This window comes from Melopsittacus undulatus, chromosome 3 (assembly GCF_012275295.1).
Source record: "Melopsittacus undulatus isolate bMelUnd1 chromosome 3, bMelUnd1.mat.Z, whole genome shotgun sequence".
NCBI classification, from domain to species: Eukaryota; Metazoa; Chordata; class Aves; order Psittaciformes; family Psittaculidae; genus Melopsittacus; species Melopsittacus undulatus.
In genome coordinates this window covers 97,106,098-97,131,486 of record NC_047529.1, presented here as the reverse complement: position 1 = coordinate 97,131,486, position 25,389 = coordinate 97,106,098, and the positions used below count along the sequence as shown (strand labels likewise).

The following is a 25,389-nucleotide window of genomic DNA, read 5'->3' as shown; positions in this document are numbered from 1 at the left end:
CACAGCATGTGCACCTTTTTGAAATAAAGTAAGTGGACAGGGTCATCCCCTTTTCCAGTTTCCAGGCATCACTCACCAACTTCAAGCATTTCTATACAAAAAGCATGCCACAATGAGTTCATAATATATCAGCTAAAGAAATAAATGGCAGCTATTCTTGTTAGAGAAACCACAAATGAATAAAGCAAAGAATAAAGCAACAAAACCACCCTCAACTTCCTTACATGATACACTTATGCAGAGGATCTATTTATTCCTGAGCAGGTGGGGAAGTACCAATCGGTGGTCAAGTGGGGACAGGGAAGAGGAAAGAATCTTAAGCTGAAAACCTCACTGACTGAAAAGGCACAAAAGACAAAATATTGAGGCCTTTAGAAAAGAGAAAGCATTATGAGAACAACTGTTTTCAAACTGAATGCGTTTTACTGATCAAAATGAGCATTTGGTAACAATGATAAAATTGGGTAAGGTATTCAGAAGCAAATTTCTCTTCAACTAACAAAGAGAAGACTTTAAATGGAAAAAACTGTTTGAAGACATACATGTCTCTTTAGAACCTTATCTTCTAGTGCTTTCACATAGACAGTACATAAATCTGTGTGTAGAATCAATAGCAATTCAACCTAGAAAATAGTTCTTTTATTTTTATTAGCACTCCTTACATTTCAATCTGATCTTTAATATTAGCAAAATTATTTGTGACAAGTATTTGACGTTGAGATTATGGGGTATGTTTCTTCTGCAAGATTTATAAAATACATTCGCATCTGTTTGAATGCAGATACATCATCACAGAGGAAACAGTGCATACAATTTACAAGAGAGTTTTGTAGTAAAATTCAGAGATAACACAACAGTGAATCTCTTGGTATAATACTAACTTGGGACCCAGGTGCAAGGTTTTTAAACTGTAGAGGTATTTTTAAAAAGATACAGCATTTAAAAATGTTTATATATTGAAGCATTTTCATTAAGATCAAACACTTATTAAAAACAGTAAAATTACAGCAGCAACATGGAAGAATACCTAAGCCATATGAAGATTAATAATTAAAATAAAAACAAATATGAGATATTCCATTACTTGGATGTTTGTATTAAATAACAAGGATAGGTAACACAACAATTACTTATGCCAAACCATCAAAGAATCTGGATTTGTCCACTGTATGAACAATACTGTTGTACAGTTCAAAGTTACCATTTTAAAAGAAGTATTGAATGCTGACTTCCACCAGCACTGTTCTGGGAGTGCTTCCTGGTGAACTTGTTCGAATCTTTTAGTCCAAGCCCAACTATGATCCTTTTTCCATCTTTGCCATAGGAACTAAGGATACATTTAAATATGGATTCCTTAAAAACTAGACTTATTTTATTTACACTATTCAAAGTTTACGTTTCCTTCCAACAATTAAATGTGCAGGAGGATTTACTACATGCTATACAATGTAAAAATAGACTTTAAAAAGCCAGAACAGTGCGAGTAAAACTGTACAATGTTTGTTCCCTGCTCCAGTTCATTGCACTGTTAAGTTAAAATGGATGAGTTGTCATGCCCAGAAGACTTACTGTAGGATCAGAAAATCCACACACACAGAAAGGAGGTAAATGCATAATGGTTTAGGTATAGTGCCAAATGAAAAAATACTATGAGTTATATACATGGAAAGCTTCTCATCCAGGAAGGAGAATGACTAACTTGAAAGACAGGCCTCTTCACGTAGGACACAGAACTGCAAAAGAACCACAAATACATCTTGATAAACATCAGTGAAATTAGTCTGTATGAAAATATAATGTACATACTAAAATACTTAAATGTTGAATTCTACCCTATTAGTAACACTGTAAAATCTAGACATAAGTTGAAACTGGCAATTAATATATCATCCTCTTCTCGAAAGATAATTAAGTGACACAACCCACTATCTTTAACTAACATAATCCAGAAATGAGTTGTCTAAAGGTCATGTCTTAAACAGTGCTTTCTGAGGTGTTCTATTAGAAAACAGAACTTTAAATAAACAGGTGATGCATACAGTTGTATCTTAAAAATATGCACTGACAATTTGAGATTCTAACTCCGCTTTCTAATTCTGGTACATGTACTTGAATCATACAGTAGGAAAATAAGACATGTCCTTCATGTGTTTCTCATTCCTTTTTCACATGTAAGACACAAACCTCAGAGCAATCCAGCTTTCAAACCCATGCTAGCACAACACAAAAGCAAATAAAGAAGTCAGGTCTAACAAACAAACAAAAACTTCAAAGGCAAGAAAATGTTCTTGTGATCTGAAATACCTGCATAGTTTAAAAATAGAACAAGGTGTAAATTCTTGCTTTATTAAAAAAAAAAGTTGTTTTTTTTAAGCCTTTACTAGAAGCCTGAAAGATCAGGTATGAACAGCAAAACAAACATAAAGGTGGAAAATTATTCTGCTTTCATGGCATCCACAGTCAGAAAAAAAAGCCTAAAAGTAGTATTAGATATATTTCATGTGTTTTACTCAGTAGTAATGTATTGAGTATTATTTTTTGTACTGTACTTATGTCACAATTACTATTTAAGGACAATCAGAAAGGAACGCAAAGGTTGGCAATATATACATCTTAGAACAGTTTACTGTAAGGTCACATCTGATTTCAAAGGCATTTATTTCAGCTGTAAGTACATACTTATATTGTTATTTGTAATACTTATGTTTCAAGAATATCACAATTACTTACACTTATGTGTTTTCTTGCATTAAGGAAAAAAACTAAACTTGCAGGGGCACAGATGAATGATTTATTCAGTTTGTATATCATACTGGTGGTATGTTATATTCAAAAACTATCCCTGTACATGAAGTTAAACCTTCAAATTTTGTAAAAACTGGAAGTAAAAACTAATAATCTTGAAATAATGCGTAACAGACAACCTATCCCTAATATCTTTATTCTGTGTATACCTATAGGTAAATATTTCATACATATCAAGGCAAGCTTTTAGACAGTCTTGGATGACATGGTCTAGTGTGAGGTGTCCCTACCCGTGGCAGGGGGGTTGGAACTAGATGAACTTAAGGTCCTTTCCAACCCTAACTATTCTATGGTTGATTTGTTCTGTAAGTAGCTAAATTAAGAAGCCCTTGCTTCCAGCAGATTTCCTCAGATGTTCTTTCTTACCCTTGCAACAGTAAAACTAGGTAATTTCCCTTCCAATGATGCCTTCCTCATCTTCTACTTTAAATTTGCTATGAACTCCATACCAGCAGGTCCTCCCCATGTTGTTCCTCTGTGTGCATGCACTCAAACCGATAGAATCAAAGAGTGGTTTGGGTTGGAAGGGATTTTAAAGGTCATCTAGTTTCAACTAGATGGCCATGGCCAGGGACACCTTCCACTAGATCAGGCTACTCAAAGCCCCATCCAGCCTGGCCTTCAACACTGCCAAGAATGGAGCAGCCGCAGCTTCTCTGGGCAACCTGAGCCAGTGTTTCACCACCTTCACAGTAAAGAGTTTCTTCCTAATGTCTAATCTAAATAGACACTCTTCCAGCTTAAGGCCTTTCCTCCTCGTCCTATCACTATGTGTAAAAAGTCCCTCCCAGATTTCTTGCAGGCCCCTCTTGTAGGTCAATCAACACTCCCAAGGTTTTGTCCTCAGGGCTGCTCTCAATCCATTCTCCACCCAGCCTGTATTTGTGCTTGGTAGTGCCCTGACCCTCAAGCCTGTCAAAAAAAAAAGCTATTCACTAAATCACTTTCACTATTACTAACTTCAGTATGGAAATGTTCACTGAAAAGTAAAAAGAAACAAAATCCCACAAAAGAAAAAAATGTCCCTTTTAAAATAATTTAGGCTGCATCAAGAATAACATGGTCAAGACAAGGTAAGCTACTGTGTTGTATGAGACTGTGCATAGAGTATGTACATTGTCTGGCTCTGGGATACTTACTCCTGAGACAAGGTACTCCCTATGGAATAGATCCACGGGAGAGGTAAACAATCACTGGAAAGTGGGACTTAAGCATGAGAACAAAATAATGCTACTTTTATCATTTTGAGGGATACAAGAGGGCAGTAGAAATTGGGAAAAGAGGATACTTTAAAAAAAGCAAGCACTAGAAATAATTTCAAAACTAATAATCCAATTCAGACATGCATATGGAGGTGGTTTGGGCTTTTTTCCCCCTAACACGAAATGCAGAGTCACATTGGCCTTTTTCACTTCTTTCTTATACGGGTTTGCACACCTCATATTCTGAGGATTTCTATTTACAGCATTTCAGAAGATGGTTATGAAAACAGTCATAAGAATGATCCATGTTAACACGAAAGGTCAATAGCAATCTGGTTACAGGACTCTCCTTTGAGTCCCAGTCCCAAACTTCAGCCCAGCTCATGCCCAAACTGCACTGTCAAAATAAACCTACTCAATCATGATTAAACAAAGGTACCAAGTATCAGACACCACACTCAGAAAGGGTCTGAGTGTGATTGCCTACATGATCCAAATTGAGTCGTTCACAAGTTTCAGAATTAGTTTGGTATTTAGTTCAAGATATTTAAGATGATGACACTTCAACAACCCACTATGAAATTCAGATAAAATAAAAAAAATATTTTAGTCTTTTTGTTTTTATGATAAAACCAGTGAACCTGGCAAGATTTCTTGTTAAATTAACTCAGTCTTTCGCTTCCATTAATCTTTCCAAGTTCACTGTGTTCTTTCATTTGTCTCATCACATTATGCCAACAATACTGCAGCAATTATTAGAATATTTTTTTTCGCTTATACTTTTTCCTTCAGCTCTTGCTTCTAAATAAACTAAGTAACTTTTCAACAGTAACCATCAGTGTCTGGGCAACTTTAATTACCAATTCTGTGGACATCCATAACACCCACATAAGACTGCATGTTCTAATTTTTTAAATATCACAGAATAAAAAGACAGTGCTGCTTTAAAAAAAGATTGTTAAAGACTTATAAGTAAGCTTTCCTCCCCCCTCCCTTTGCCCTGTACAATGGAATACAGGGCCAGAAAGAGGGTTCTACTTCTGCTGACAAATGCTACACTAACTGTATTTTCCACAAAGTTACATGTATCCTATTGTCACATAATAATTTACTACCTTGTTACTCAAAGGAACAAGAAGTTAACAGATTTTAACAAAACATCTTTGATAATATTTCACACATTTCAAAATTTCATTTCTTGATTAAAGCTCAATATAAAGAAATGGAATCCATTTGGTGTAAGACAACAGCTGGATCATACAGTAAAGAAACATAATATTAATACAATTATCACTGTACTGTACAGATTATTATTACTGAGTCCACAATTTGTTATCTTTCTGCTTCTTTTGGAAAACAAATTCAAACCCCTAAATCCTCATAAATATTTTCAACTTGCCAGGGCATTTTTAATTGTTCCAGTGAAGAGAGCAGACTCTTCAAAAAGCAGGTCATCCTTTTATTTGAAATTCAAGAAGTAACTTGGAATTTCAGCACAAAAGCTGAGCTGAAAGTTGCTTTAAGTGATCATATAGAATCATCTAATCTTCATTTAACAGGCTTTAAAAATAATTTCCAGACAACAGACAGGTGGCTGAGAGCATTTTGTGCCATGTGTGAAGCCTCACTGAGGCTTCGGGCCAGAAGTTTTATTGACAGAAAATGAGAAACGGATTACAACTTCAGAAACTATTGGAAGTCTCTGCCTGTTGCACAATCCTACATTACAATGTAACCCTGTCAGCCAAGCTATAAATATTTAACATAATCTAAACATAGCAATATGAAGCTTAGTTAAAGCTACACTGAAAGGAAGAGTAAAATCATGTGCTTGCTAGCTCGTACACTACTTGCCGTTGTGCAAACAGGCCCACAGAAGATCAAGAAAGGCTTAGTTTTGTTCAGTAATGAAATGGTAGCTGTGAGGGAAGAACATTTTCCTTTCAGTATGAGTGATGTGAGTGATTTCATGCTCCCATCATTTGTGTTTTACAATTTAGAGACAAGAGTGCTTGCATGTGACAACCTGTTCAATCCAACATATTTAATGTATGATGCTCATTGATGCATCTACCTAGTAGAACATCCTTCTTGATTTTAAATTCATGAGCCTGCAGAGGCAGAAGTAGGAGGGAACCTCAGTATCAGGCTTCCTAGATCATCCTGTCATATGTTCAGCTAATTTACTTTTATAAGCCTTCTCTGTAGAAGATTTCTCCAATTCCCTAGGCAGCCAGTTTCTCCTCAGTATCCTAGTAATCTGAAAGCTTTTCTGTATAGCTAAAATAAGAGCATTGTAAAGAGCACTATTCACTCCAGTCACACTCTCAGAATTCTACCATATGTATTATGATGAAGAGCAAGCAGCTGTAACTATTGACAACAGTTCACCCTCTTGGGTCAAAGATTCTGCTTCACAAATCTGATGTTTTGCGCCATTGGCATTAAAAAACCTTTGATCTTGAGCCTAAATGGCTCTTCAGATCATAAGCAAATACATCAGTGTAATTTAAGAAGTATTTTCAGAAAGGATAAGTAAACAATGGAGAAATCAAAGGAATCAACTGAAAGGATTTCTTGCATTCTTATTGTATGTGGTAGTTTTGCAACCCTACATAAAACTTCAAAATGAGCCCCTTCCAACAGGAAGTCTGTTGGAACTTCTAGACTACTGCATGGCACTATTCAGATATTCCTGAAGCAGCAGCACACTAAATTTCATCTACAACTTTAACCTGAAAGTACTTTCTAATCTCTGTGACACGAGAGCAATCAGAAGTCTAGTTAGAAATACAAAAACCTTTAAAAATCATAGTCAGTTGACATAACTCCCTCCATATTTGAAAAAACAGTGACACCTGAAGAACATGATACCAAATGAAAGGAAAATAAATAGGCAAATAAATAAATAAGGCATGCATCATCCTTTTGTATGCCCATTTTTTCAGATCTGGGGAGTTTGATACTTAGCTTAAACAACAAAGCTTAGTTTAAACACGAAAGAAGATGGTACCATTTATATGCCAAAAATTAAGTAAGAACATAAGCATTAGTAAGATCTAGGCAAAAATAAAGTCAGAAGAAAAATTTTTATAAAGTAATTTAACAACCTGAAAACTACCTGGAACAACTCCTCAAAGCTAAAGCAAGCAGCAATTTTCAGTGTTTGACATTCTATTAATACAATAAATGGGTAAGACTGGAAAACAACTGACTCACACACAAACTTCTTAAATAAAATGCGAAGAAGGTACAAGTAGACATAAAATAAATAATGTTTACTATTGATAGAAAGGTAGTATTTAAAATGAAGTTATAAGCATTTCATCTAGCAAATGCAATAGTACCATAGCCAGTTTGAGTTCCAAACTGGAAAAACCTGTACAATACAGTTTTCAACTATACCCTTTTAATTTTGTAAGTCAGACTGCTCTGCTCCTGCTGATGTCCTCCAGTTATTTGAATATACACCTCATACTTTTCTATATTATACTATCACAAACAAAATAACCACATTTTGTTTATGAACTACATCCTCAGAAACCTAGAACACAATAGAACATAAACAAGAGCTGTGTTTGACAGGAAGGCAACGTAACTCATGAATGTTGCAGGACTACTCTCTTCAAACATACCTTGTATGTACAGCAAGTTATTTTAGAATAAGAAAATCCCTGCTAAGAAACATACTTACCCTTTAAAATATAATCTGTTAACAAGCTTGGCACTTTCTCACTATCCTCTTTCATGGCATGCAGGACTAAAGAATGAAAAAAACCATATAAATCAGATATAAAAAATACATCAGTCATAACTTAAGGACAACACTCTCAAAAGAAATAGCATGGACTTGTTTCAACTACTCATAGGGCTATTACTACCAAATTAGTAAGAAAACTTTTTAACTGGAATATGATAAGATAGTACGAGACACATCATGCCTCCACCTGCCACTTGTGCAGTTCTCACTGAACTCCACAGTAGATGAATGCAATAGATCCATTTTACATGGCTAATTATTACAGTAAAATGCCATCAGTCATACCAACAAAAAAGCACTTCTTCCTTATTAAAAAAAAAAAAATCTCCTCTAAAGGACAGTCACCACATCCAGAAAGAAAAAGTGCCATCAACTCCTGGAGGGTTGGAATTCTTAGGAAAAAAAAAAAAAATTATGCTGTATCTTAAAAAAAAAACCAATAAATCTTGAATACACAATTGGAATTTGGCATTAGCTTGTAACAATACCAAAATGCCATTTTGGTGACTTGCATTAAGTCAAAAGAGTCCACCCTTGCATGTTTCTGAAGAAAAGCATTTGTACTAGCTCAACTTGACAAATGTCCTTTATGAAATGCTCTGGACACAACTGAAAAAAAACCAAAAGTACAGAATTATACTGAATAGCAATATTTAATAAACCCTAAATTCCTCATGAGAGACTCTGAAGTGGAAATATACCAACTGCTTTATTTCTGTTTTTATGTTGAAAACAGACAGTAGTGTTCATAAGTAGAGAATAATACACAGCTTTGAAAGAAAAAACAATAACCCCAGACACCTGCTTTACTGTCTGCCTTAACAGCAGCAGAGTGAATCAGAAATCTGCAACTGAGTCACAGGATCAAGTTCCAACCAGCCCACAGAAGGTAACACTGTTAATACTCTTTACTGTGCATTTGTACAGACATTTTGTTAATAAACTGTCAAACAACATAAAAAGTTTTCAGGAGGCTTTAACCTCTCTCTGCTTAGCACTGAATTTTTGAGAATATTTTCAAGTTAAATTTCAATATGGCAAGAGGACAAAATTTCTCTGCAGTAAATATAAAATGAAATAGCCATTTGTCAAAGAATAAGTATGAATTACCAACTAAGGGTGCCAACTTTCTGATACATAACAGCTTCTAGCCTTCATGGTTTCAGAGAACAGCTAGAGAACAAGCATACCGTGAAGGCCCAGAAAACCAGTAAAACCTGGCCAAAACACACAGTTAAAAATCATGCAATTTTACATATATGCAAGTTTACACACATACAGGCAAGGGGAAAGAGATAACTGTGTGGAGTTTTTTGAGCAAACCACAGTTGGAAATACAAAGAGGAAAGGATCAGTGGGGGAACTTCATATGCTCACTTTTGGTTAATGTTTGAAGATCTTCAACAGATGGGGGTCCATTTTTCTTCTCATAAGGAATGACGGTCGTTAAGTACTGTCAAATGAAAAACAGAGTTACTTGACAGTCTTTTTGTGCAATTTATGTTGCTTGCATTTTGTTTTGCAAAAATTGGAGTAAATGACATTGCTAACCACAGAAAAGTTTTTCAAAAGATCACATTTCACAACAGATTAAGATACTATCTTTCCCATACCAAAGCTTTTATCATAGGAGCCAACTCCTGGTTTTATTTTTTCTTAATTACATGACTACTTTAGAAGTCATGCACTAAAATAAAATCTTAAAATTTGTAGCTGTTTACAGTAAAAAGCTTCTCAGTTAGGTTTTCTCCTCAGAGCAAACCAATAGCAAAATCTTCCCCATTTTCTCTCCGTAAGTCCTTCATATATTTAAAGTCACACCCCCTCAAACAATATTGTAAATGCAGGTGAACAATTTTCAAATTTGCCATTCAACAAAACAACAAACTCCCCTAAAAATATCATGTGATATTTATCAGAAATCAGAAAGTATTTTTTTTTCAGGGAGAATAAAATGAAAAAAAAAATAAACCAAAACAAAACTAGACATTTAGGTGATGTCATACTTTGTAGCCTATATGAATATATTTTCATCTTAGAGGTCAGCATTTCAAAAGTACTGAAATCGCTGGAATTTTCCCTAATAAAAAGCTTCTGAAATCTCTCTCAATTACATTTTAAAGAATTTAACAGGAACCTTATTCTGGGTTAACTACAAGGCAGAAGGCAAAGCAGCCCCCTATCTCTCATTCAGCTCCAGGAGTGGTTCATCATGTAACAATCAGAAAACGTGTTACATAGAAGGTCTCCTTCTCACCTAGTAGCAACATTTCAGCAAAAATCAAGTCTAACTCAGACTCTGCTGAAGTGGTTCACTTTGGAGAAGGAGATTTAGTGTTGCCTAACACAGCTATAACCATCGCCATGATCAGAGCAGGATTCTACACTTCAGGCTCAAACAGACGAACAGACTGAGTTCTGTGTCACTTAAAGGAGCCTTTCCTACAGAATGTGCTGACATCTCACCAAGACCTTATGCAAATGCCAGGCACCCTTCTCTCTCCCTTTTGCTTTTGCTTTTGCATTTTCTCAGAGATACTTAGCACAGAAGAGGAAACTATGCAATGCTTCTTAGGAGACAGTCAATTTTAAATTTCTTTTCCAGCAGGCCTAACCAACAGGTATCACAGAGAACTACACTCTTACTAAAATTACTGGAATCAACAGCTAGGTATAAGGCTGTGTTGCAAATCTGCAAATGCCAAAGAAAGTAGGTCTTCTAACTCAGAAATCAGATCTCAATCTTCAGAACTAAAGTAGCATTCTACTTTTCACCCAGGCAATAAATTATTAGCGCATATTCCACTGGACCAAATACCAATGTTCCCTGTTCTCCTAAAAGGCAGAGTTCTGAAAAAGTAATTTTCCTGTAAGTAATTTCTGTCTTCGTTTCCAGAAATCATCTTGTCTTTCTTATCAATACTTTGGTGCTGTAACAGTAAGTCTCTACAAGACCACTATCAAAACTCATTTCCTGAATCCTGTGTGAAAGATAACATATTATGTGAGAGAAAATTACTAAAATGCAGCTTACTGATGTGACCAAGTGCTAAGTCTACTGTAACCTTTTGAAACAGATCTCACAATATGGTAAGCTGCAATTTCTAATCACCCATAAAAAGCATTTGATATGCCTCAAAATTGATACCAAGATGACTATTCTGAATTTTCTTCTGGAAAAAAATGATCACAGAAACAGCTACCAATATTTCAATGGCTTTTATGCAGTTGGTGGTGTTGTTTTCCAGCTGCAGTATCAGATGAAAACAGGGAATTTCTACTGGAAGTTGCTCTTTAAAGACTGAAAAAACCCAAGTAATTTTCACTGATGTCTCAAACACACACACCCCCACACCCAAAACGACTAAAATTTCATAAAGTACTCACTATCAGAAAAATACTTCCCAGAAAATAGCAAAGGTAGTAAATACCATTAAAATTAAAAACTGAGCAGAGTTCTAAAATGATTGTACAAACTTGTCATAAAGTTTATGATGGGACTTTATATGTAGGAGCTTCTACCTTTTCAGGTATATAAAAAAATGCCTGTTTTGTTTTTTTTTTCTTTGACTTTGGATTGTTAACTAACTCTTCCCTGCTGGCAGAAAACACTTGAGTAGAAGTTTATAATAACAATACACCTCAAAAAAACACTACTTAAATGAATAGTCTGAGAGCAGCACTAAGCAACAGAGCATCTGATGCTTTTTTTTTTACATTACAATCTGCTGCAATAAGTAGATATCACCAGTTTTTTTTAAAGCCGGGTAAGGCTTTCATAATGTGACAAAAACCAAACAAATCCCAAATAAAAAACAAATGCAGTAGAAAAATGGATTTCCGGGACTAAACAAAAAAAAAAAGCTGTTATCTTTTTTACCATTCTTCCCTACTTTTCATTTTAAGTTCTTGTTATTTCCAACACTGGCTTTAGGATATAGGAAGGGTAAAAAAGCCCCAACCAACCAACCATAACCCTCCTAACAAGGATATAGTATAAGATAAATCAGGGGAAAATGATGATTAACATGAATAGAATTAGTAAAGAACTAACTCAAAAAAGTGACTGGAAGAGCTATTCAATCAGTGCTATTCTTAATATACAATAATGCTACCTATATAAAGAAAGTTAGGAGGCAGAAGAAAAGGTACATCTGAATAGAGACACGTATGTAAAAGAAACCTTTTAATGAAAAGTAAAAATGCCTGGCATATCTAAATATGTTCACTTTATGAAAATACACCACCTTCAAAATAGCTAAAGATACAGGTAAACTGCTGTAGTATGTTATTAAATGGTAAAAATTGCAAGGAAAACAAACAAACAAACCAATCCCCTGCACAGCTATCACTGCACAAGTATTGAGATACTGGTAGAGTGATAAAAACTGTTATGTAAGCTCTGTGCATGTATTCAAGATCCCCAAAGCTGGGGATAAACAGGTATTTTTACTGTGAGGGTGGTGAGGAACTGAAATCGGTTGCCCAAGGAAGTTGTGAATGCTCCATCCCTGGCAGTGTTCAAGGCTGGGTTGGACAGAGCCTTGGGTGACATGATTTGATGTGAGGTGTCCCTGCCCATGGCAGGGAGGTTGGAACTTGATGATCTTAAGGTCCTTTCCAACCATAACTATTTCATGATTCTATGTCTTCATGAACTCTCATACCTTGCTTGAGAAAAGAGGCCAAGTCCATGATTTCTAATCTCATGGTTCAGAAATTACTTCAGAGGAGTTGTTTTACCTTCTGAACTCTTCTGTGGGATACTTCAGTCATCTTCCAGACAAAAGCCTAATCAGACATGGCTTCTACTAAACTACCAGGCAGTTTATTGCCTCAACGGACTTCTCACCAGGGGAAAAAACCCCAATATTCTAACACACTTCTGACACAACTGTATAAACTATAATGGATGGGTATGTGTTAAATAATGTGAAATAACACTACTTTGTAACGTGTGCCAAAAGCCTAAACAATAGCACAAGCATTGACTCTTTACCAAAATACAGAATGCATTTAACAAAATGCCCCCTACAGTTCTGAAACAATTATTACTTTAGAAGAAGGCATAAGAATCTTGCTACGTAGATATATGTAACATCTACAGTAATGCCCACTGAGGTTGAGTGTCTGTGCTGTATATTTCAACATTTAAATAGTTGGTAAAAAGACACAAGTTTGCCTATGCCTTATGTATTGTATATCTGTAATATGCACTGCACACATTCGGCTGCTTTTAATATCATGCAACTTTCAAAGGCCAAAAAAAGGCATACAATACAGTCCATGCATTTTCCAGATGCTACCCTGTTTTTAGCTGTACTGGCTCTGAACATTTGAAATAAAAAAGAAATGGCTGGTATGTTATATTTAACTAACCTGAAACACATTCTTTGATTGGATGTCAGATTTTTACAGACATGCAACGTATCTGAAGCATGCATTATGCCAAAACAGACTTTTAGTATGGGGTAAGAATTAAGTGTTATTATCTTAATGTCTCAGGATATCAAGTCCTGACTGTCTTGAGCTGTTGAGGAGAGAAAGACACTGCAGGCTGATCAGAGTCCTGAGGCAGGGAGAGTACAGATTCCAACATTTTTGGCCTCCTTTTTCCTGTCTCAGCATGTGTCTTCACCTACTGTCATTTTTCAAGATCTCAGCTCCTACCAAAAGTGCAGGCAAAGAGTAAGGAAAGGAGAAGAGAGCCCAGCACCTGTTTCTCTCCACCTGAGTTTCCAAACGTGTGGCGGAAGCCATTCTGTATGACATTTGAGATCCCTTCCATGCTGAAGCGCTAAAAGTAGTGAAAACATAGCAGAAAGAAAAAAAGGGACAGAGAAAAGTTCAGAATACTGTTAATCAGCATTTATCAAGACTAAAAAAGATGAAAGACAAAGTCAAGCTCCAAGAGGTATTTCAGCACATTTCTATCTTTTTCATTCACATACTTAATTTTTCATAATTAAAAAGCAAACCTTATAATGGCAGTTAAGCAGTACAATTACATCAAAATTTAATCAAAATCTTCATACTGCGGACCCAATAACTGAGATTTGCCTTTTAAGGCTGCTTCATTTTGAAAGGTAAAAAATAGTATATTCAAAAGTTTACTTCATGGTATATATAAAATTTGTGTTTGAGCAATATACTTTTAGAGACACTGATGATAACAATTTTTCAGATTTAACCACCTTTTAGAATCATTGTTCAGAGGTAGTACGTTTCAGCTCTAACTCTTTAAAACACTGTAAGCTCTCATACTTCCACAACTGAAGCAACAATTGGTGCTCTTGATTTTTGTTAATATGATCAAATATACACAATTAGTTAATAACATACCCATATTAATTTCAAACTTCATTACACGGAATTACGGATGCCGATTTTTTTTTTTAATTAACATAAAATCCAATCACAGTTTTGGTTTGTTTTTTTTTTTCCCCTGGAACTTTGTAATTCTTTTTGCTTGCTGGAGATGACAAGTCAAAAAAGAAAAAAAAAAAAGCAAAACAATTTTAGGTTCTAGTATAAGATATAAAAATCAGCAACTGACAAGAACATAAAAAGAAGAAACTGTCAAGCTGCTGAACAGGGCAGTATGATGCACACGCCTCAGCATGCTTATCTGAATGTATTTATTTATGGGAAAGGGAATAAAATGTGCTGGAATACAGTATTCATTTGCTTTCTAAAACACAATGAAGTCAGTAATTAGACACAGATGCTGCCAAAGCCATCTTAACTCTTTTAAGATAGCCTACTTAAAGGAACTGTTATCTTGAAGCTCTGACTATTTTTAACCTCTCTCCAGTTTGCCCTTGTGAGAAAGGCAAAAGTTTTAGAAGTCTAAGCGTTACCCAGACTGTACCAAGAACAAAAAATTCAAACATCTACTTATTAGAATTAAATTATAGTATTTAGAGGGAAATATATTTTCTTAGAACATGAAAATTTAACCCTACTTCCATACTTTGTATTTAAATGAGACTTCATTACAGTTTTAGTTAATAAAACTACTAATTTATACACTATTTATTAACAGAAACTCATTCTTCACAAAGTTACTTGAACATACAATCTGAATGCACATCCTCAGCATTTCCTTTGAAAAAAAAAAAAGGCATAAAGAAAAAACCCGAGTGTTGAAGGAAGGAAGCTTCCAACTCCTGGGAGAAGGCTCTCAAATCTGTACTTGGTGACAATGAAAGCTATTTTCAAAGGAACTACACACACATCCTACAGTCTTATTTGGCAGCCAGTGTGTTCAATCTCCCTCAGAAAGCAATCTGAAATATCTATATCTTGAAGCAACTAAACATGCAAATGTCTTACATTGGGACCACATAAAATTATACCCGAAAGCATCATTCAAGTTTCTAAACTTGAAACTAACCAGAATAGCTTATGAATCACTTGACTCAAGTTTCAAAACCAAATAATTTTCTCTCTACTTAGAATATCACTTCTTGGTTTTCCATGACTGAGAACCAAAAATAAATAGATTTGAACTTTCCCCTTTGCTCTTGCAGATGGATAACAATTTCGTATTGTTTTACAGACACACTTTCTTAGAGTTCCATTAAAACTTTGCTAGGTACACAAACACTTTTCATCAGATAGACAAGAGCAGCACTCCACTTGGGTTATATCATGGGAATCTTATTCTTGTAACTTTAGAAATAGATTCTGAAGCATTAATATTTCATTACAAATGTTTATTCCTTATGTTTGACAAACAAACCCCAAGTCTTCCGATGTCAAACTGAAGCATTCTTTCCAGGACTTAGCTGTCCTATTTCTGTCCTTTACTGTCCTATAGCTGTCCTTTAGTGTCCTATTTCCAGGACAATACATTAACCACATTTTTTGCATCCTATAAGAGACACTAAGAAATTCTAGCATTAACATCCACTTACGTAATTTAAAAATATACTAGGACAGATAAGAAAGAAAATACCGCATTGACAACCTAATTTCTTTCACTCTCTGCCTCCTATTATTCAATCGCTGTTTGAAAGACATTTTGCTTTTGTTGCTATATTTTGCAAATAATAAACCAAATGATCTTCTCTCTCCACTCCTGCACTACACTTTGGCCTCATCCCTGACTCTCATGGGACATAGTATCTCTACCACAGATTTCAAGAGATCCAGGGTAAGACTTCTTCATTTTTCCTACCTAAAACCCAACATGATCAGTAAGTGTCTGTACAGCTACACCAACAGTAACACTGAATTTCCTGCCAGGCTATCAGTGGTACATGCATACTAAAATTCACACAGTGAAACCAAACAGATAAACATGTTTGCCTACTGATAAAAGAACACACAGCAGTACATCCAAAGACAGCATTTTTTGAAAGAAAGGCATGCTCATTCCAGGCTAATTCTCAAACAATTAAAATTTTGAGTACGAGAAGAGTAAAATGTTGTATGACCTTGTGGAAAAAAAATAACCTCAGTAGGAAGAGCCTAAGCCTTGTCTGCAAATGAAGGCATGGAAGCAAGTATCCTGATGTAATCTAGGACTACTACTTCCCATAGTAAAAAAAAATAAAACAAAACAAAACAAAAAACATTCAAAATGCATAAACAGTTACAAAAATTTTCTTACTGTTCCAGGCATATGACCTCTTTCTTGTTTGCCATTCTGAGGACTACCATTTTTCAGCTTCTTTTTCTTCTTTGCTGTTTCTTTGTGTTCTCTCTGTTTGTTTTGTACTTCTATGAGGACAGAAATGAAGCTGTTTTTCACTTCCTTCTCAAACTCCAACTCATCTCGTAGAGCCAACTGCTGCACCAGTTCCTCGGAATAATCCTTAATAGCAGTCTCAATTTCTTCTAGCAACTCATTTAACTCAGCAACAGACAATCTTTTTACTCCTATAAATAATTTATATAAAAAGTAATCTGTCAAGATTTTAAACATGAGAATACTTATGGAAATTACAAGAAAAATGTATTCTGAAACTTTTCAAAACAAAAAATTCAATTCTAAATGTACATAGAACAAAATAACATTCCCAAAGGAATAAATACATCACAAGGCAACTAGACTAGCAACAAGAAGGTGGTTAAACTTGCTTCTTATTTCTGAGAAATCTGAGATAATATACAAATATGAAGGCAGATGAAGATATCCCTGCTCACTGAAGGGAGGTTGTACTAGATGACCTTTGAAGGTCCCTTTCAAAAGAAACTTTCCATGATTCTATGTTGTAATTAAGGAAGTACAAGGAAGCCCTAATACTTCACAAGCTAAAAAACAATTCCAAAAACGCAGGTGCAGATTATTCAACTGCAATCCTGACTCACTTATGATGGAGCAGTTGTTTTCAAAGCCTACAAAAGGAACTCCAGGAACTATGCAGCTGATGCAGGTGAGTAAAGACAGAGTAATTCAAATACAGAAGACTACTTGGATTAAATCAGCTATTCAGACTAAAGGACTCACTTGTGTAAATTAGAGCTGTAACTAGTTTTATTTTCAGGCTGTCTTAATACATGTCTTTTCCTATCCAAGAAAAAAGTAAGTACAAGCTTTGATTTCCTGCTCTCAATCCCAAATGTTAACACCTCTGACTTGTCTTATAAAAGACACAGTTCTAGGAAAACTCTCCAACAATTTCAGACAGGTGCAGACTAATTCTGAAGCAGCTTTGCACACAAAAAAGGTAGCAAGAGCTTTTCATAAAGTAGCAACCTGAAAGATGTGAGAAACTGGTGAAGCAAAGTTAAACTATCTGCCAAAGTAACTCAAGGCTGGTTGTCAAGATTGACCTTTAAACCATAAAGATGCAACAGACAAGATGAACTCCTGAGGCAAAGCAAAATAAATATGATATGAAATATCAAACAAGCTTGATTAGCTCCAAACCTCAGGACATATGGAACTGTCAGAAAAGCAGGAAGCCCTGCTGAGCAGGATATACATTATGTTCACATTCCTGAAATTTATGTGTTGAGACAGCTAAGAGTTCAACCACGAAAATGGGATCTCCTCCAAAAATCTGAAGTGCACCAGAAACTGTAAGTCACATCACAAAAAGTCATCCAGTTTTCTGGGTCTTCCACAGAATTTATATTGCTGACCCAGACTACTGGAAAGAAAGCACCAAACTTTGTAAAAGGGACCAAGGCAGGAGGGTATCAGGACCATCTAGCAAATATTCCTTGTGTTCATATCACCTTTGAGAACTGATCTTGACAAATATGCAAATCAAATAAATTCCAATCATAAAACTATTAATCACAAGTTTCACATACAATTCAAGCTAATACAATTAGACTATACATGTAATTTCTCCTTTTGTATAGAGAGTAACAGATGATTTCATTTGAGTAGAAGATGATACAAAGTGTTGGTTTGGAGGGGTTTTTTATGCTTTTTTAAATTTTACTTTATCTGAAGAGAAATAGAAGGACAAAATATGCAAGGTTCTTATGAGAAAAACAAGGCAACTGTTGCCTTATTTTTTGTGTAGTGTTGCAATGACTGAAACAGTAACAAAGAAACTTTATCTGGAGGTGCATAGCTCTCCAGAGTTTTAGCTAGTCTTCTTAAATGCACTGTACTGGCCTCAAGAAAGTGTCTCAAAGTTCAATAAAAAATGACTGACTTATCACTTTACCTATGAAGTGACCTCATTCTAGTGAATCAAGCCTCAGCATATTTGCTTTAATCTGAAATTCCATAAAGTTTTATTTTTATTCTAAGTTATGAAAGCTGACAAAGATAAGATTTCTATTTAGGTTCTAAATCCAGGTTCCTCTTCAGGGCAATCTGAAAATATTTTTGAATGCAGGTATTGAATAAGAAGGACTTGCCATAAACCAAACACATGGCAAACTTGCCATTTAAACTATATTCAGTAATTGTAAGAGCAAAATACTAAATAAATGTCACTTACTCTCTTCATAGCTGTTGTTTGTACTGGATCTCTTGAGCGTCTGAATTTCCTGGGAAAGTATGGAGAGCCTATCTGATTGGGTGGGTGTTTCATCATCTTCTGGATCAGGTGATTCCTGCATCATTTCCTCTATTTCTTCAATCACCTTCAAATAACAAAAACACTAATGAAAACCCTCCTGCATGAAGAGAAACTGCCTGCAATTTGAAGAAACCTGGTAAGAGCTTAAGGGTTTTTTTTGCTCAGTTAGCAAAGATGTTGTTGGAGAAAACTAATACTATAACTAGATGGAAGAGAACCAACAAAGTCATAATTGACATTTTCTCACCATCCTTGCTCTCTGAGAATAAGGCTACCTTTTCAAGGTAAACTAGCGATCTCATAACAAGAAGTGTGTTGAAACTAAAGTTATTTATATGTGAAGGTACACATGGTTCTGCTTAAGAGAACTAAACTAAAGAGTGACCCAGAATATATGAATTCTTAAGTATTTAGTTGAAGGAAAACAAAACAACAAATATCAGCTATTCTGAGCTCCCCATCTCACTACACCTGTTTAAACAAACAAGCAAATCTCTGAATAACCTGTAAAATCCGCCATGCTTATGAAAAATTTTATGAACTGGTCCATCATCACCTCAAGCTGATTTGCATCCCTGAGCATAAGACCTGAGCGACACATAAAATACGAGAACAGAATGGCTACACAGTCATGGTGGAAAACTACAAACTCTACAATACCACTGACACTCTGAAAACATTTTTGCTTCTTAACAGATACATTTAATTTCTTAGTATTTCTGACTAAGTCATGGTAAGAAATGCAAAAACATTTCAAAACCCCTGAACTATCAACATCACCTGAAGCATGATCAAATATGATCAAATATCACAAATATGATCAAATGATCAAATATCACAAATTATTATGACCCTAAACAAAAAACCCTAACTAAAAAACAATCAAAAAGTTTAGCTATAGTGAACAGCAAAGAATAACAAAAAAGAATTACATAAGGAAAGAAAATACTACACCAATAAAACTGTCTTTGCTGAACACTTACCTGCTCTGCTGTGAAAAGTGGTTCATCATTGATGCAAGAAACAATGATAGAATGCATATCCAACTGTTCTCTCAGTTCTTCATCATCTGACAGGTCAAGGTTCAAGTTATCGTTTACCTAGAAAGCACCAAAATATGTATTTATATAAATATACGCACACTTTTGTGTGTGTATAAAATCCATGTACGTATATATAAATAAAAAAAAACCAACCCTGGGAGCTAATAGTGAATTTTATGAAACAGATTCCCTGCCCATAATAATGACATCAATGATTCTTGCTGTCAAATACTTGGAAGGTGAAATACTTTAACTGAAATCAAAACTGCAATTGGAGGAAGTTAAAATAGTAGTCAGTCTTTAAAGTCTTTAAATATCCTACAAATACAAAGATCATATACACTGTGACGTGCAGATATCTACATGCAAGGCAGTCAATCCAATGTAGGTATTTAAATCTTAAAGGAAAAAAGACGACTGTCAGTGTGGGATGAAAACCTACCTGTAATCTCTAGCATTACACAAACCTGTTGTTTTATGTGTTTCTATACTTCAAAACTAAAACGTGCACATAGCAGAGGAAAAAAATTAAGTCTCCTCCTTGATCAGTCAGGTATTTTTACTCTCACAAAGTGATATATTTTAGTTTATTTAAAAATTTGTTTGCTTTTTCTGCATTTTGTCTATTACAAGGTTCCAGGCAAACCAAACTAGAAAAGCCCCTCAGCCTCCCAAAGCTGCGACCCCTAACCTTTGACATTTTGAGGTCAGTTGCTTTAAATTATCTTTGTGCTAATTAACAAGCATTGTAACTAGATGTATCAAGTCCTCAGTGCCACTGTATCAGTTTTCAGTTTTTGTTGTAATTCCTCCAATTTTCATAGTTTCTTCAGAAACCTTACTAGTTTTCAGATTCATTGTGAAGATGCCACTGATATCCCCAGATAGCTAATCTAAAGGGGAAAACACACCATTTGTACTTCTTCAGCCACTACAATGAAGTCAAATTTCCATTTTTTTTTCAAAATCTGAATTCCAAGAAGCATGCAGTGGCAGGGCTACATTAAGAATATCTGTTCACCTACTGCACTGATACAACGCAGTTTTGACATCCTTTAACACCTTCAGTCCTCAAATATTTTTCCATGTATACAGGATTATGACAACTATGACAACAACTAGATTTCAGCAGCTGATCTAGAAGGAGGTCAACTTCTCCTGACATCTGCAGAAACAACATTTTGAGAGACTATCAAAATGTATTTTGATAATTTAGGATCCTAAATAAACCTCCTAAACCAGGACAACCTACAGCTGATGGCAGGAGGTTCACCAGGCCTTCCACGCAGCCACACTCCATGCCCATTTCTGTCCTCACATTTCCATATGGGCACGACCCATTCAGAAGCAATCTAACAAAAATAAAATAAACATGCAATTGCACAATCCTGTTCCTTGTACCACCGTACAACACTTCTACCCAGCTACTTCTTTCACTGTCAGAGCCCTGTAGTGCACAGATCTGTGATGTGAAGCAATAAAGATCAGACAAATCACCTTTAGTCAGACTACATCTTTTTCCCTACAAAAAAAGGAACAGAAATCTTTAAGCACAAGTTCAACAGCATATTATTAGTTTCAAATGCATAAAAAAAGTGTCGCTTAGCTGGCAGCATTCATTGTAAGAAAGTTAAAACAATCTACTAGCTGGTCGATATGTGCTGCCACATATCCAGAAATACTGCTGAAACACAGAAAAGTAGGAAAAAAAAAAGTATGTCAAATGCTTCCAAACAGATGGGCTTTACACGTAAAAAGGCATGCCAGGTGGAGTGAAAGCTGAAAAAAACTTGATATATGTTTAATCCATAAACTGATTTTTCCTCTACTGGCAGCATAGCTTAGATTCCTTCTAAAACAGCAACACCACTACATTTTTTATGTAGTTCTTCCATAGCTTCCTGCAAACAACTTACAAAGACTATATTAAACATTTTTTTATATTGTACCTAGTTCCTTATCAAGAGATCCAACAGTCTTCTTGTCCATATTTCAGTCACACAACAAGGTTGAAGCAAGGGGGGTTGAAAGTCTTTCTACTTTAAATATAAGGATTTAATTACTCAAAACTCACTAAGAAAATGTGAATGCTCACTCTAATAAAAACCAGAATAAACGCAAGTCAAATTCAAGGAAAGATCATCAGACTCAAATTGAGAAGATGAGTTTTCAATTGTCATCTTGCCCTGCTGAACCCCAAAGTATCCTCTTCAGCAGAGCAATCTTTGTTCATGTCACAGTAAAAAGTAGCTGTGGATTATATAACAGATGGCAGAAGTCAAAGCATTACCCTATTCTCAGGTTACACACAGAGATATTTTTACAACACAACTCAACTTCACTATGTTTAAAAGATAAGCCACTTGTTTCCTCAGAAGACCTGGGAGATGGGAATACTTCCTAGCATTTCTTCCTGAAGCGTTTTAATCCACTTTTAAGAAGATCAGAGGACAACTATTTCTATAAACCTCTGTGAAGTTCTTCATTTCCTGCTCTACCCCCAGACAACTATTACACTTGTTATATATGAAAACCAAACCAAACCAAACCAAACCCACACTTCACTGTCTCCTGTGTCACTTTTCCTGTAAAAGAAGCCACTTCAGTCTCTACTTGACAGCAAAATGAGATGAACTTTAAAAAACTCCACACTGCATTTACTAAATGACAGTACTCCCACCTCCATTCCCCCCTAACCCTGGACAGTGTTCAATGTGAAACACAGTAGAAAGATTTTATGCGAAAAACTTCCTCATTTTACAGTTTCTTCTATCACCCGCTAGCTCCAATGAACATCTAGCTAAGACTAACCCTGAATTAGGCCAACACACAGAGATGCCAACATACATTGATGGTTGGTTGATTTTATTTTTTAAAACCTTTCATGTATAATGTCAAGCACTAAAAATATTTTAACAGATTTAATGACACTCTTTTATACAGATGCAAATTGTTTTATTTTCCTGCCAAGTACAAAAGATCCAAAGAAGGTATTTCTGCTGATCAGAACTTACCCCTTTTTCAGAAAGATTTAGTGTTGGCAAGTGCAAAGCTCTGGTGTGGGAAGATTTCCAGTCAACTGGCATTACGTTACCATAATTATCAGTCAAAGCATTCCAAATCCTGGAGAGAGGAATAACAGAACAAAAATTCAGACCTTAAAACAAGCAGCAACTGATCAGCAGTAAATACGTTAGTAATGTTATTTCTATCAACAACTATTTATTCCTCCCTAAATATTCATCTACAAGTTACTGACAATATTGTTATAATGGTTTGAAGCTAAGAGAAAGTATTTTTTCTTGACACATATATTTCCCTTTATACCCAACAATGTATGCACAGTGGTGAAGCAGAACAATGCGACGAAGAGACAGCTTCATTACTAATTATATAACCATATTCAGAATCTTTCTGGGGGGTGTCCATCCTTTAATGAAATTTGAGCTCAGCTATAAATCCTATCCCTACTGTTCCTATTTTCCTTGCTTTTTGCACATTAAAGTCTGGTATTTGCAGAGGCCGAGTAGCAAATTCTGAGACAATTCTTTCTCCATTTCTCTTTGCTCTTCTTCACATTCTCTCTCTTTTTTCTTCTCCTTCTCTATCACAGAATAACAAACATGCACAAATTTAACTAACCTTTTGCAATAATTTAGCTTCATCTAGAAGTATTCTTGATGAGCTCAGTCCACCACTCTTGCCTACAGCTGATCTTTGTTGAGTCTACAGTGCACAGCCTCTCTGGCCATGCTACCGGCTTGCATATGTGGCAGCCCTATTCTGCTATACCATTTCAGATTCTGAAACAGCACAGCCCTGTTAGCAGGCTGCTGCCTCAAGTCAGCCAACAAACCCTGCCTCCAAGAGCCATGCTGCAGGGGCATGTTTGGAGTGGTTGCCTAGCTAGGCTCAGAGGAGGTGAGGGGAACAGCCAAGCCACATACAGAAGGCAGACAGAGCCTCATCACTGCCCAGTATGTTTCGTTTCATGACTCTCCAAACTTACCTCACTGTTAGCCATAAATACTTAGTCTTTTGACAACTGTTGTTTTGTGGTTTTTTTTCTTCTCTTAGAATAAGGCATACAATTTAGTTTCCTCAAAGTAAAACTGCAGTCTTCTAAATGAAATTTGCTGTAAATAAAGTTACTAGTATAAATGCCTACAAAATAATGTTAAAAACAGGAAGGCAGCATAAAGGCTCTGCTGCTCAGGAGGAAAAAAGAAAAAAAAAAGAATTATCACAGTTGAGATTTTGTTCTTCACTTGCTTTCCGTTCTTTCCATGTTTAATTTCAAACACTGAAACAGAGGGCATTCCGCAAGAAGCTAAACAAATCCTACCCTCAGTCATTCTGCATTTCAGAACAGCTACTTTTCCTTACCCCGGAGGGAAGAGCACTGGGATGCTCGCACACTTCCTTGACGGTTCGCGAAATACAACCATAAGGCTCGAGTCCCGCAGCTCTCAAACCCTGCTGGGACCCCGCGAGGTGAAGGCCCTGGGGCAGCTCTTACCCGGGGCAGGGCTGTCGACGACCCACAGAGTCCGCACTGCCTCCCGGCTCCGCGCCCCTGCTCCGGCCGTACCTTCAGGCCGGGCCAGGCCTCCCCTCCTCGGGCGGCCCAGCCACCGCCGCTCCCTCTCCCCACCACCCCGTGTCCCCCAGGCCTACACTCACTCGTCGTCCTGCAGGGCGCTCTGCTCCGTGAGGGGACGCAGCGGAACGCGGCTCTCCCCGCCGCCAGCCCGGGCCTGCGGGGGCTCGAAGCAGAGGGACAACCTAGCCCCCAAGTCGCCACCGCCCCAGCCGCCCTTGTCGCGGGCAGCATCGGGGCCGCCCCCGGCGGAGGACTGGAAGCCCGAGAAGTCCTGCCAGTCCCCGGGGTCTCGCTGGGAGGCCGCCGCCGCCATGGCTGCCGCGGCCGCAGCTGGGGACGCCGGCCCGCGCGCACCCGGCAGCAGTGCGCGCTCCCGGCGCCTCCCGCAGCTCGGGGCGGGGCGCAGCCCGGCGCGCGCAGGAGGCTGTCAGTCAGCGCCGCTGCCCCGGCACCAGCCCCGTGGCAGCGCCCGGGCTGAGCCGTCCCGCGGGGCGGAGGACGGGGCGGAGGACGGGGCGGAGGACGGGGCTGGCACTGCTTGTGGGGCAGGAGGGGAGCCCGGCCCCGCAGGACAGCTGGCTCTGGGCACTGCACAGGGTGCGCTGGGTCAGGTGCTTGTGGGGCAACACTAGGGGCGGCTGACCAGGGAATATCCGCCTTAATTTCATTGAACCTGATAACCTAGAGGGGGTAGCTTTTGGCTATCCCTTTTCCCTCCATTCAGCCCCACACAGAACGAAGTTTTGGAGATACTTAGCTTTTTCTAGCACTTTGTTAGCTGTATATTGTGTCCTGAGGTGCAGTAGCTTCTGATGGTTTATTTTTATCTAGTATCTCTTGACCTACTGTAACCTTTTGATATCCCAGAATACATAGCACATAGTCTCTGCTCAACTTCTTGAATTTGGTTTGAGCCTCTTTCTTTTCATACGTTCCTACTTGGTGTTTGGAATGCCGATAACGCACCGATGTTTTAATTGTT

At 36.9% G+C, this 25,389-nt stretch overlaps 1 protein-coding gene across 1 annotated transcript; it reads right to left on the bottom strand.

Moving 5' to 3' along the window:
- Positions 1-638: 638 nt before the first annotated feature.
- FEZ2 (fasciculation and elongation protein zeta 2) lies at positions 639-24,754 on the bottom strand. Its single transcript, XM_034061159.1, has 8 exons — positions 24,488-24,754; positions 22,819-22,927; positions 19,745-19,861; positions 18,681-18,825; positions 16,385-16,653; positions 9,145-9,220; positions 7,702-7,767; positions 639-1,733 (listed from the first exon to the last, which is right to left on the bottom strand). The coding sequence occupies exons 1-8, from the start codon at positions 24,718-24,720 to the stop codon at positions 1,717-1,719; spliced, it is 1,032 nt and encodes a 343-aa protein (XP_033917050.1). The 5' UTR covers positions 24,721-24,754; the 3' UTR covers positions 639-1,716.
- Between the last annotated feature and the right edge of the window lie 635 nt (positions 24,755-25,389).

Coding starts and splice junctions, on each gene's coding strand:
- FEZ2 (XM_034061159.1), bottom strand. CDS start 24,720: ATGGCGGCGGCGGCCTCCCAGCGAGACCCCGGGGACTGGCAGGACTTC. Junction 18,826..19,744: donor CACTTTTCACAGCAGAGCAG/GTAAGTGTTCAG, acceptor TGTTATTTGAAG/GTGATTGAAGAAATAGAGGA. Junction 9,221..16,384: donor GAGGTCATATGCCTGGAACA/GTAAGAAAATTT, acceptor TTCATTTGACAG/TACTTAACGACCGTCATTCC.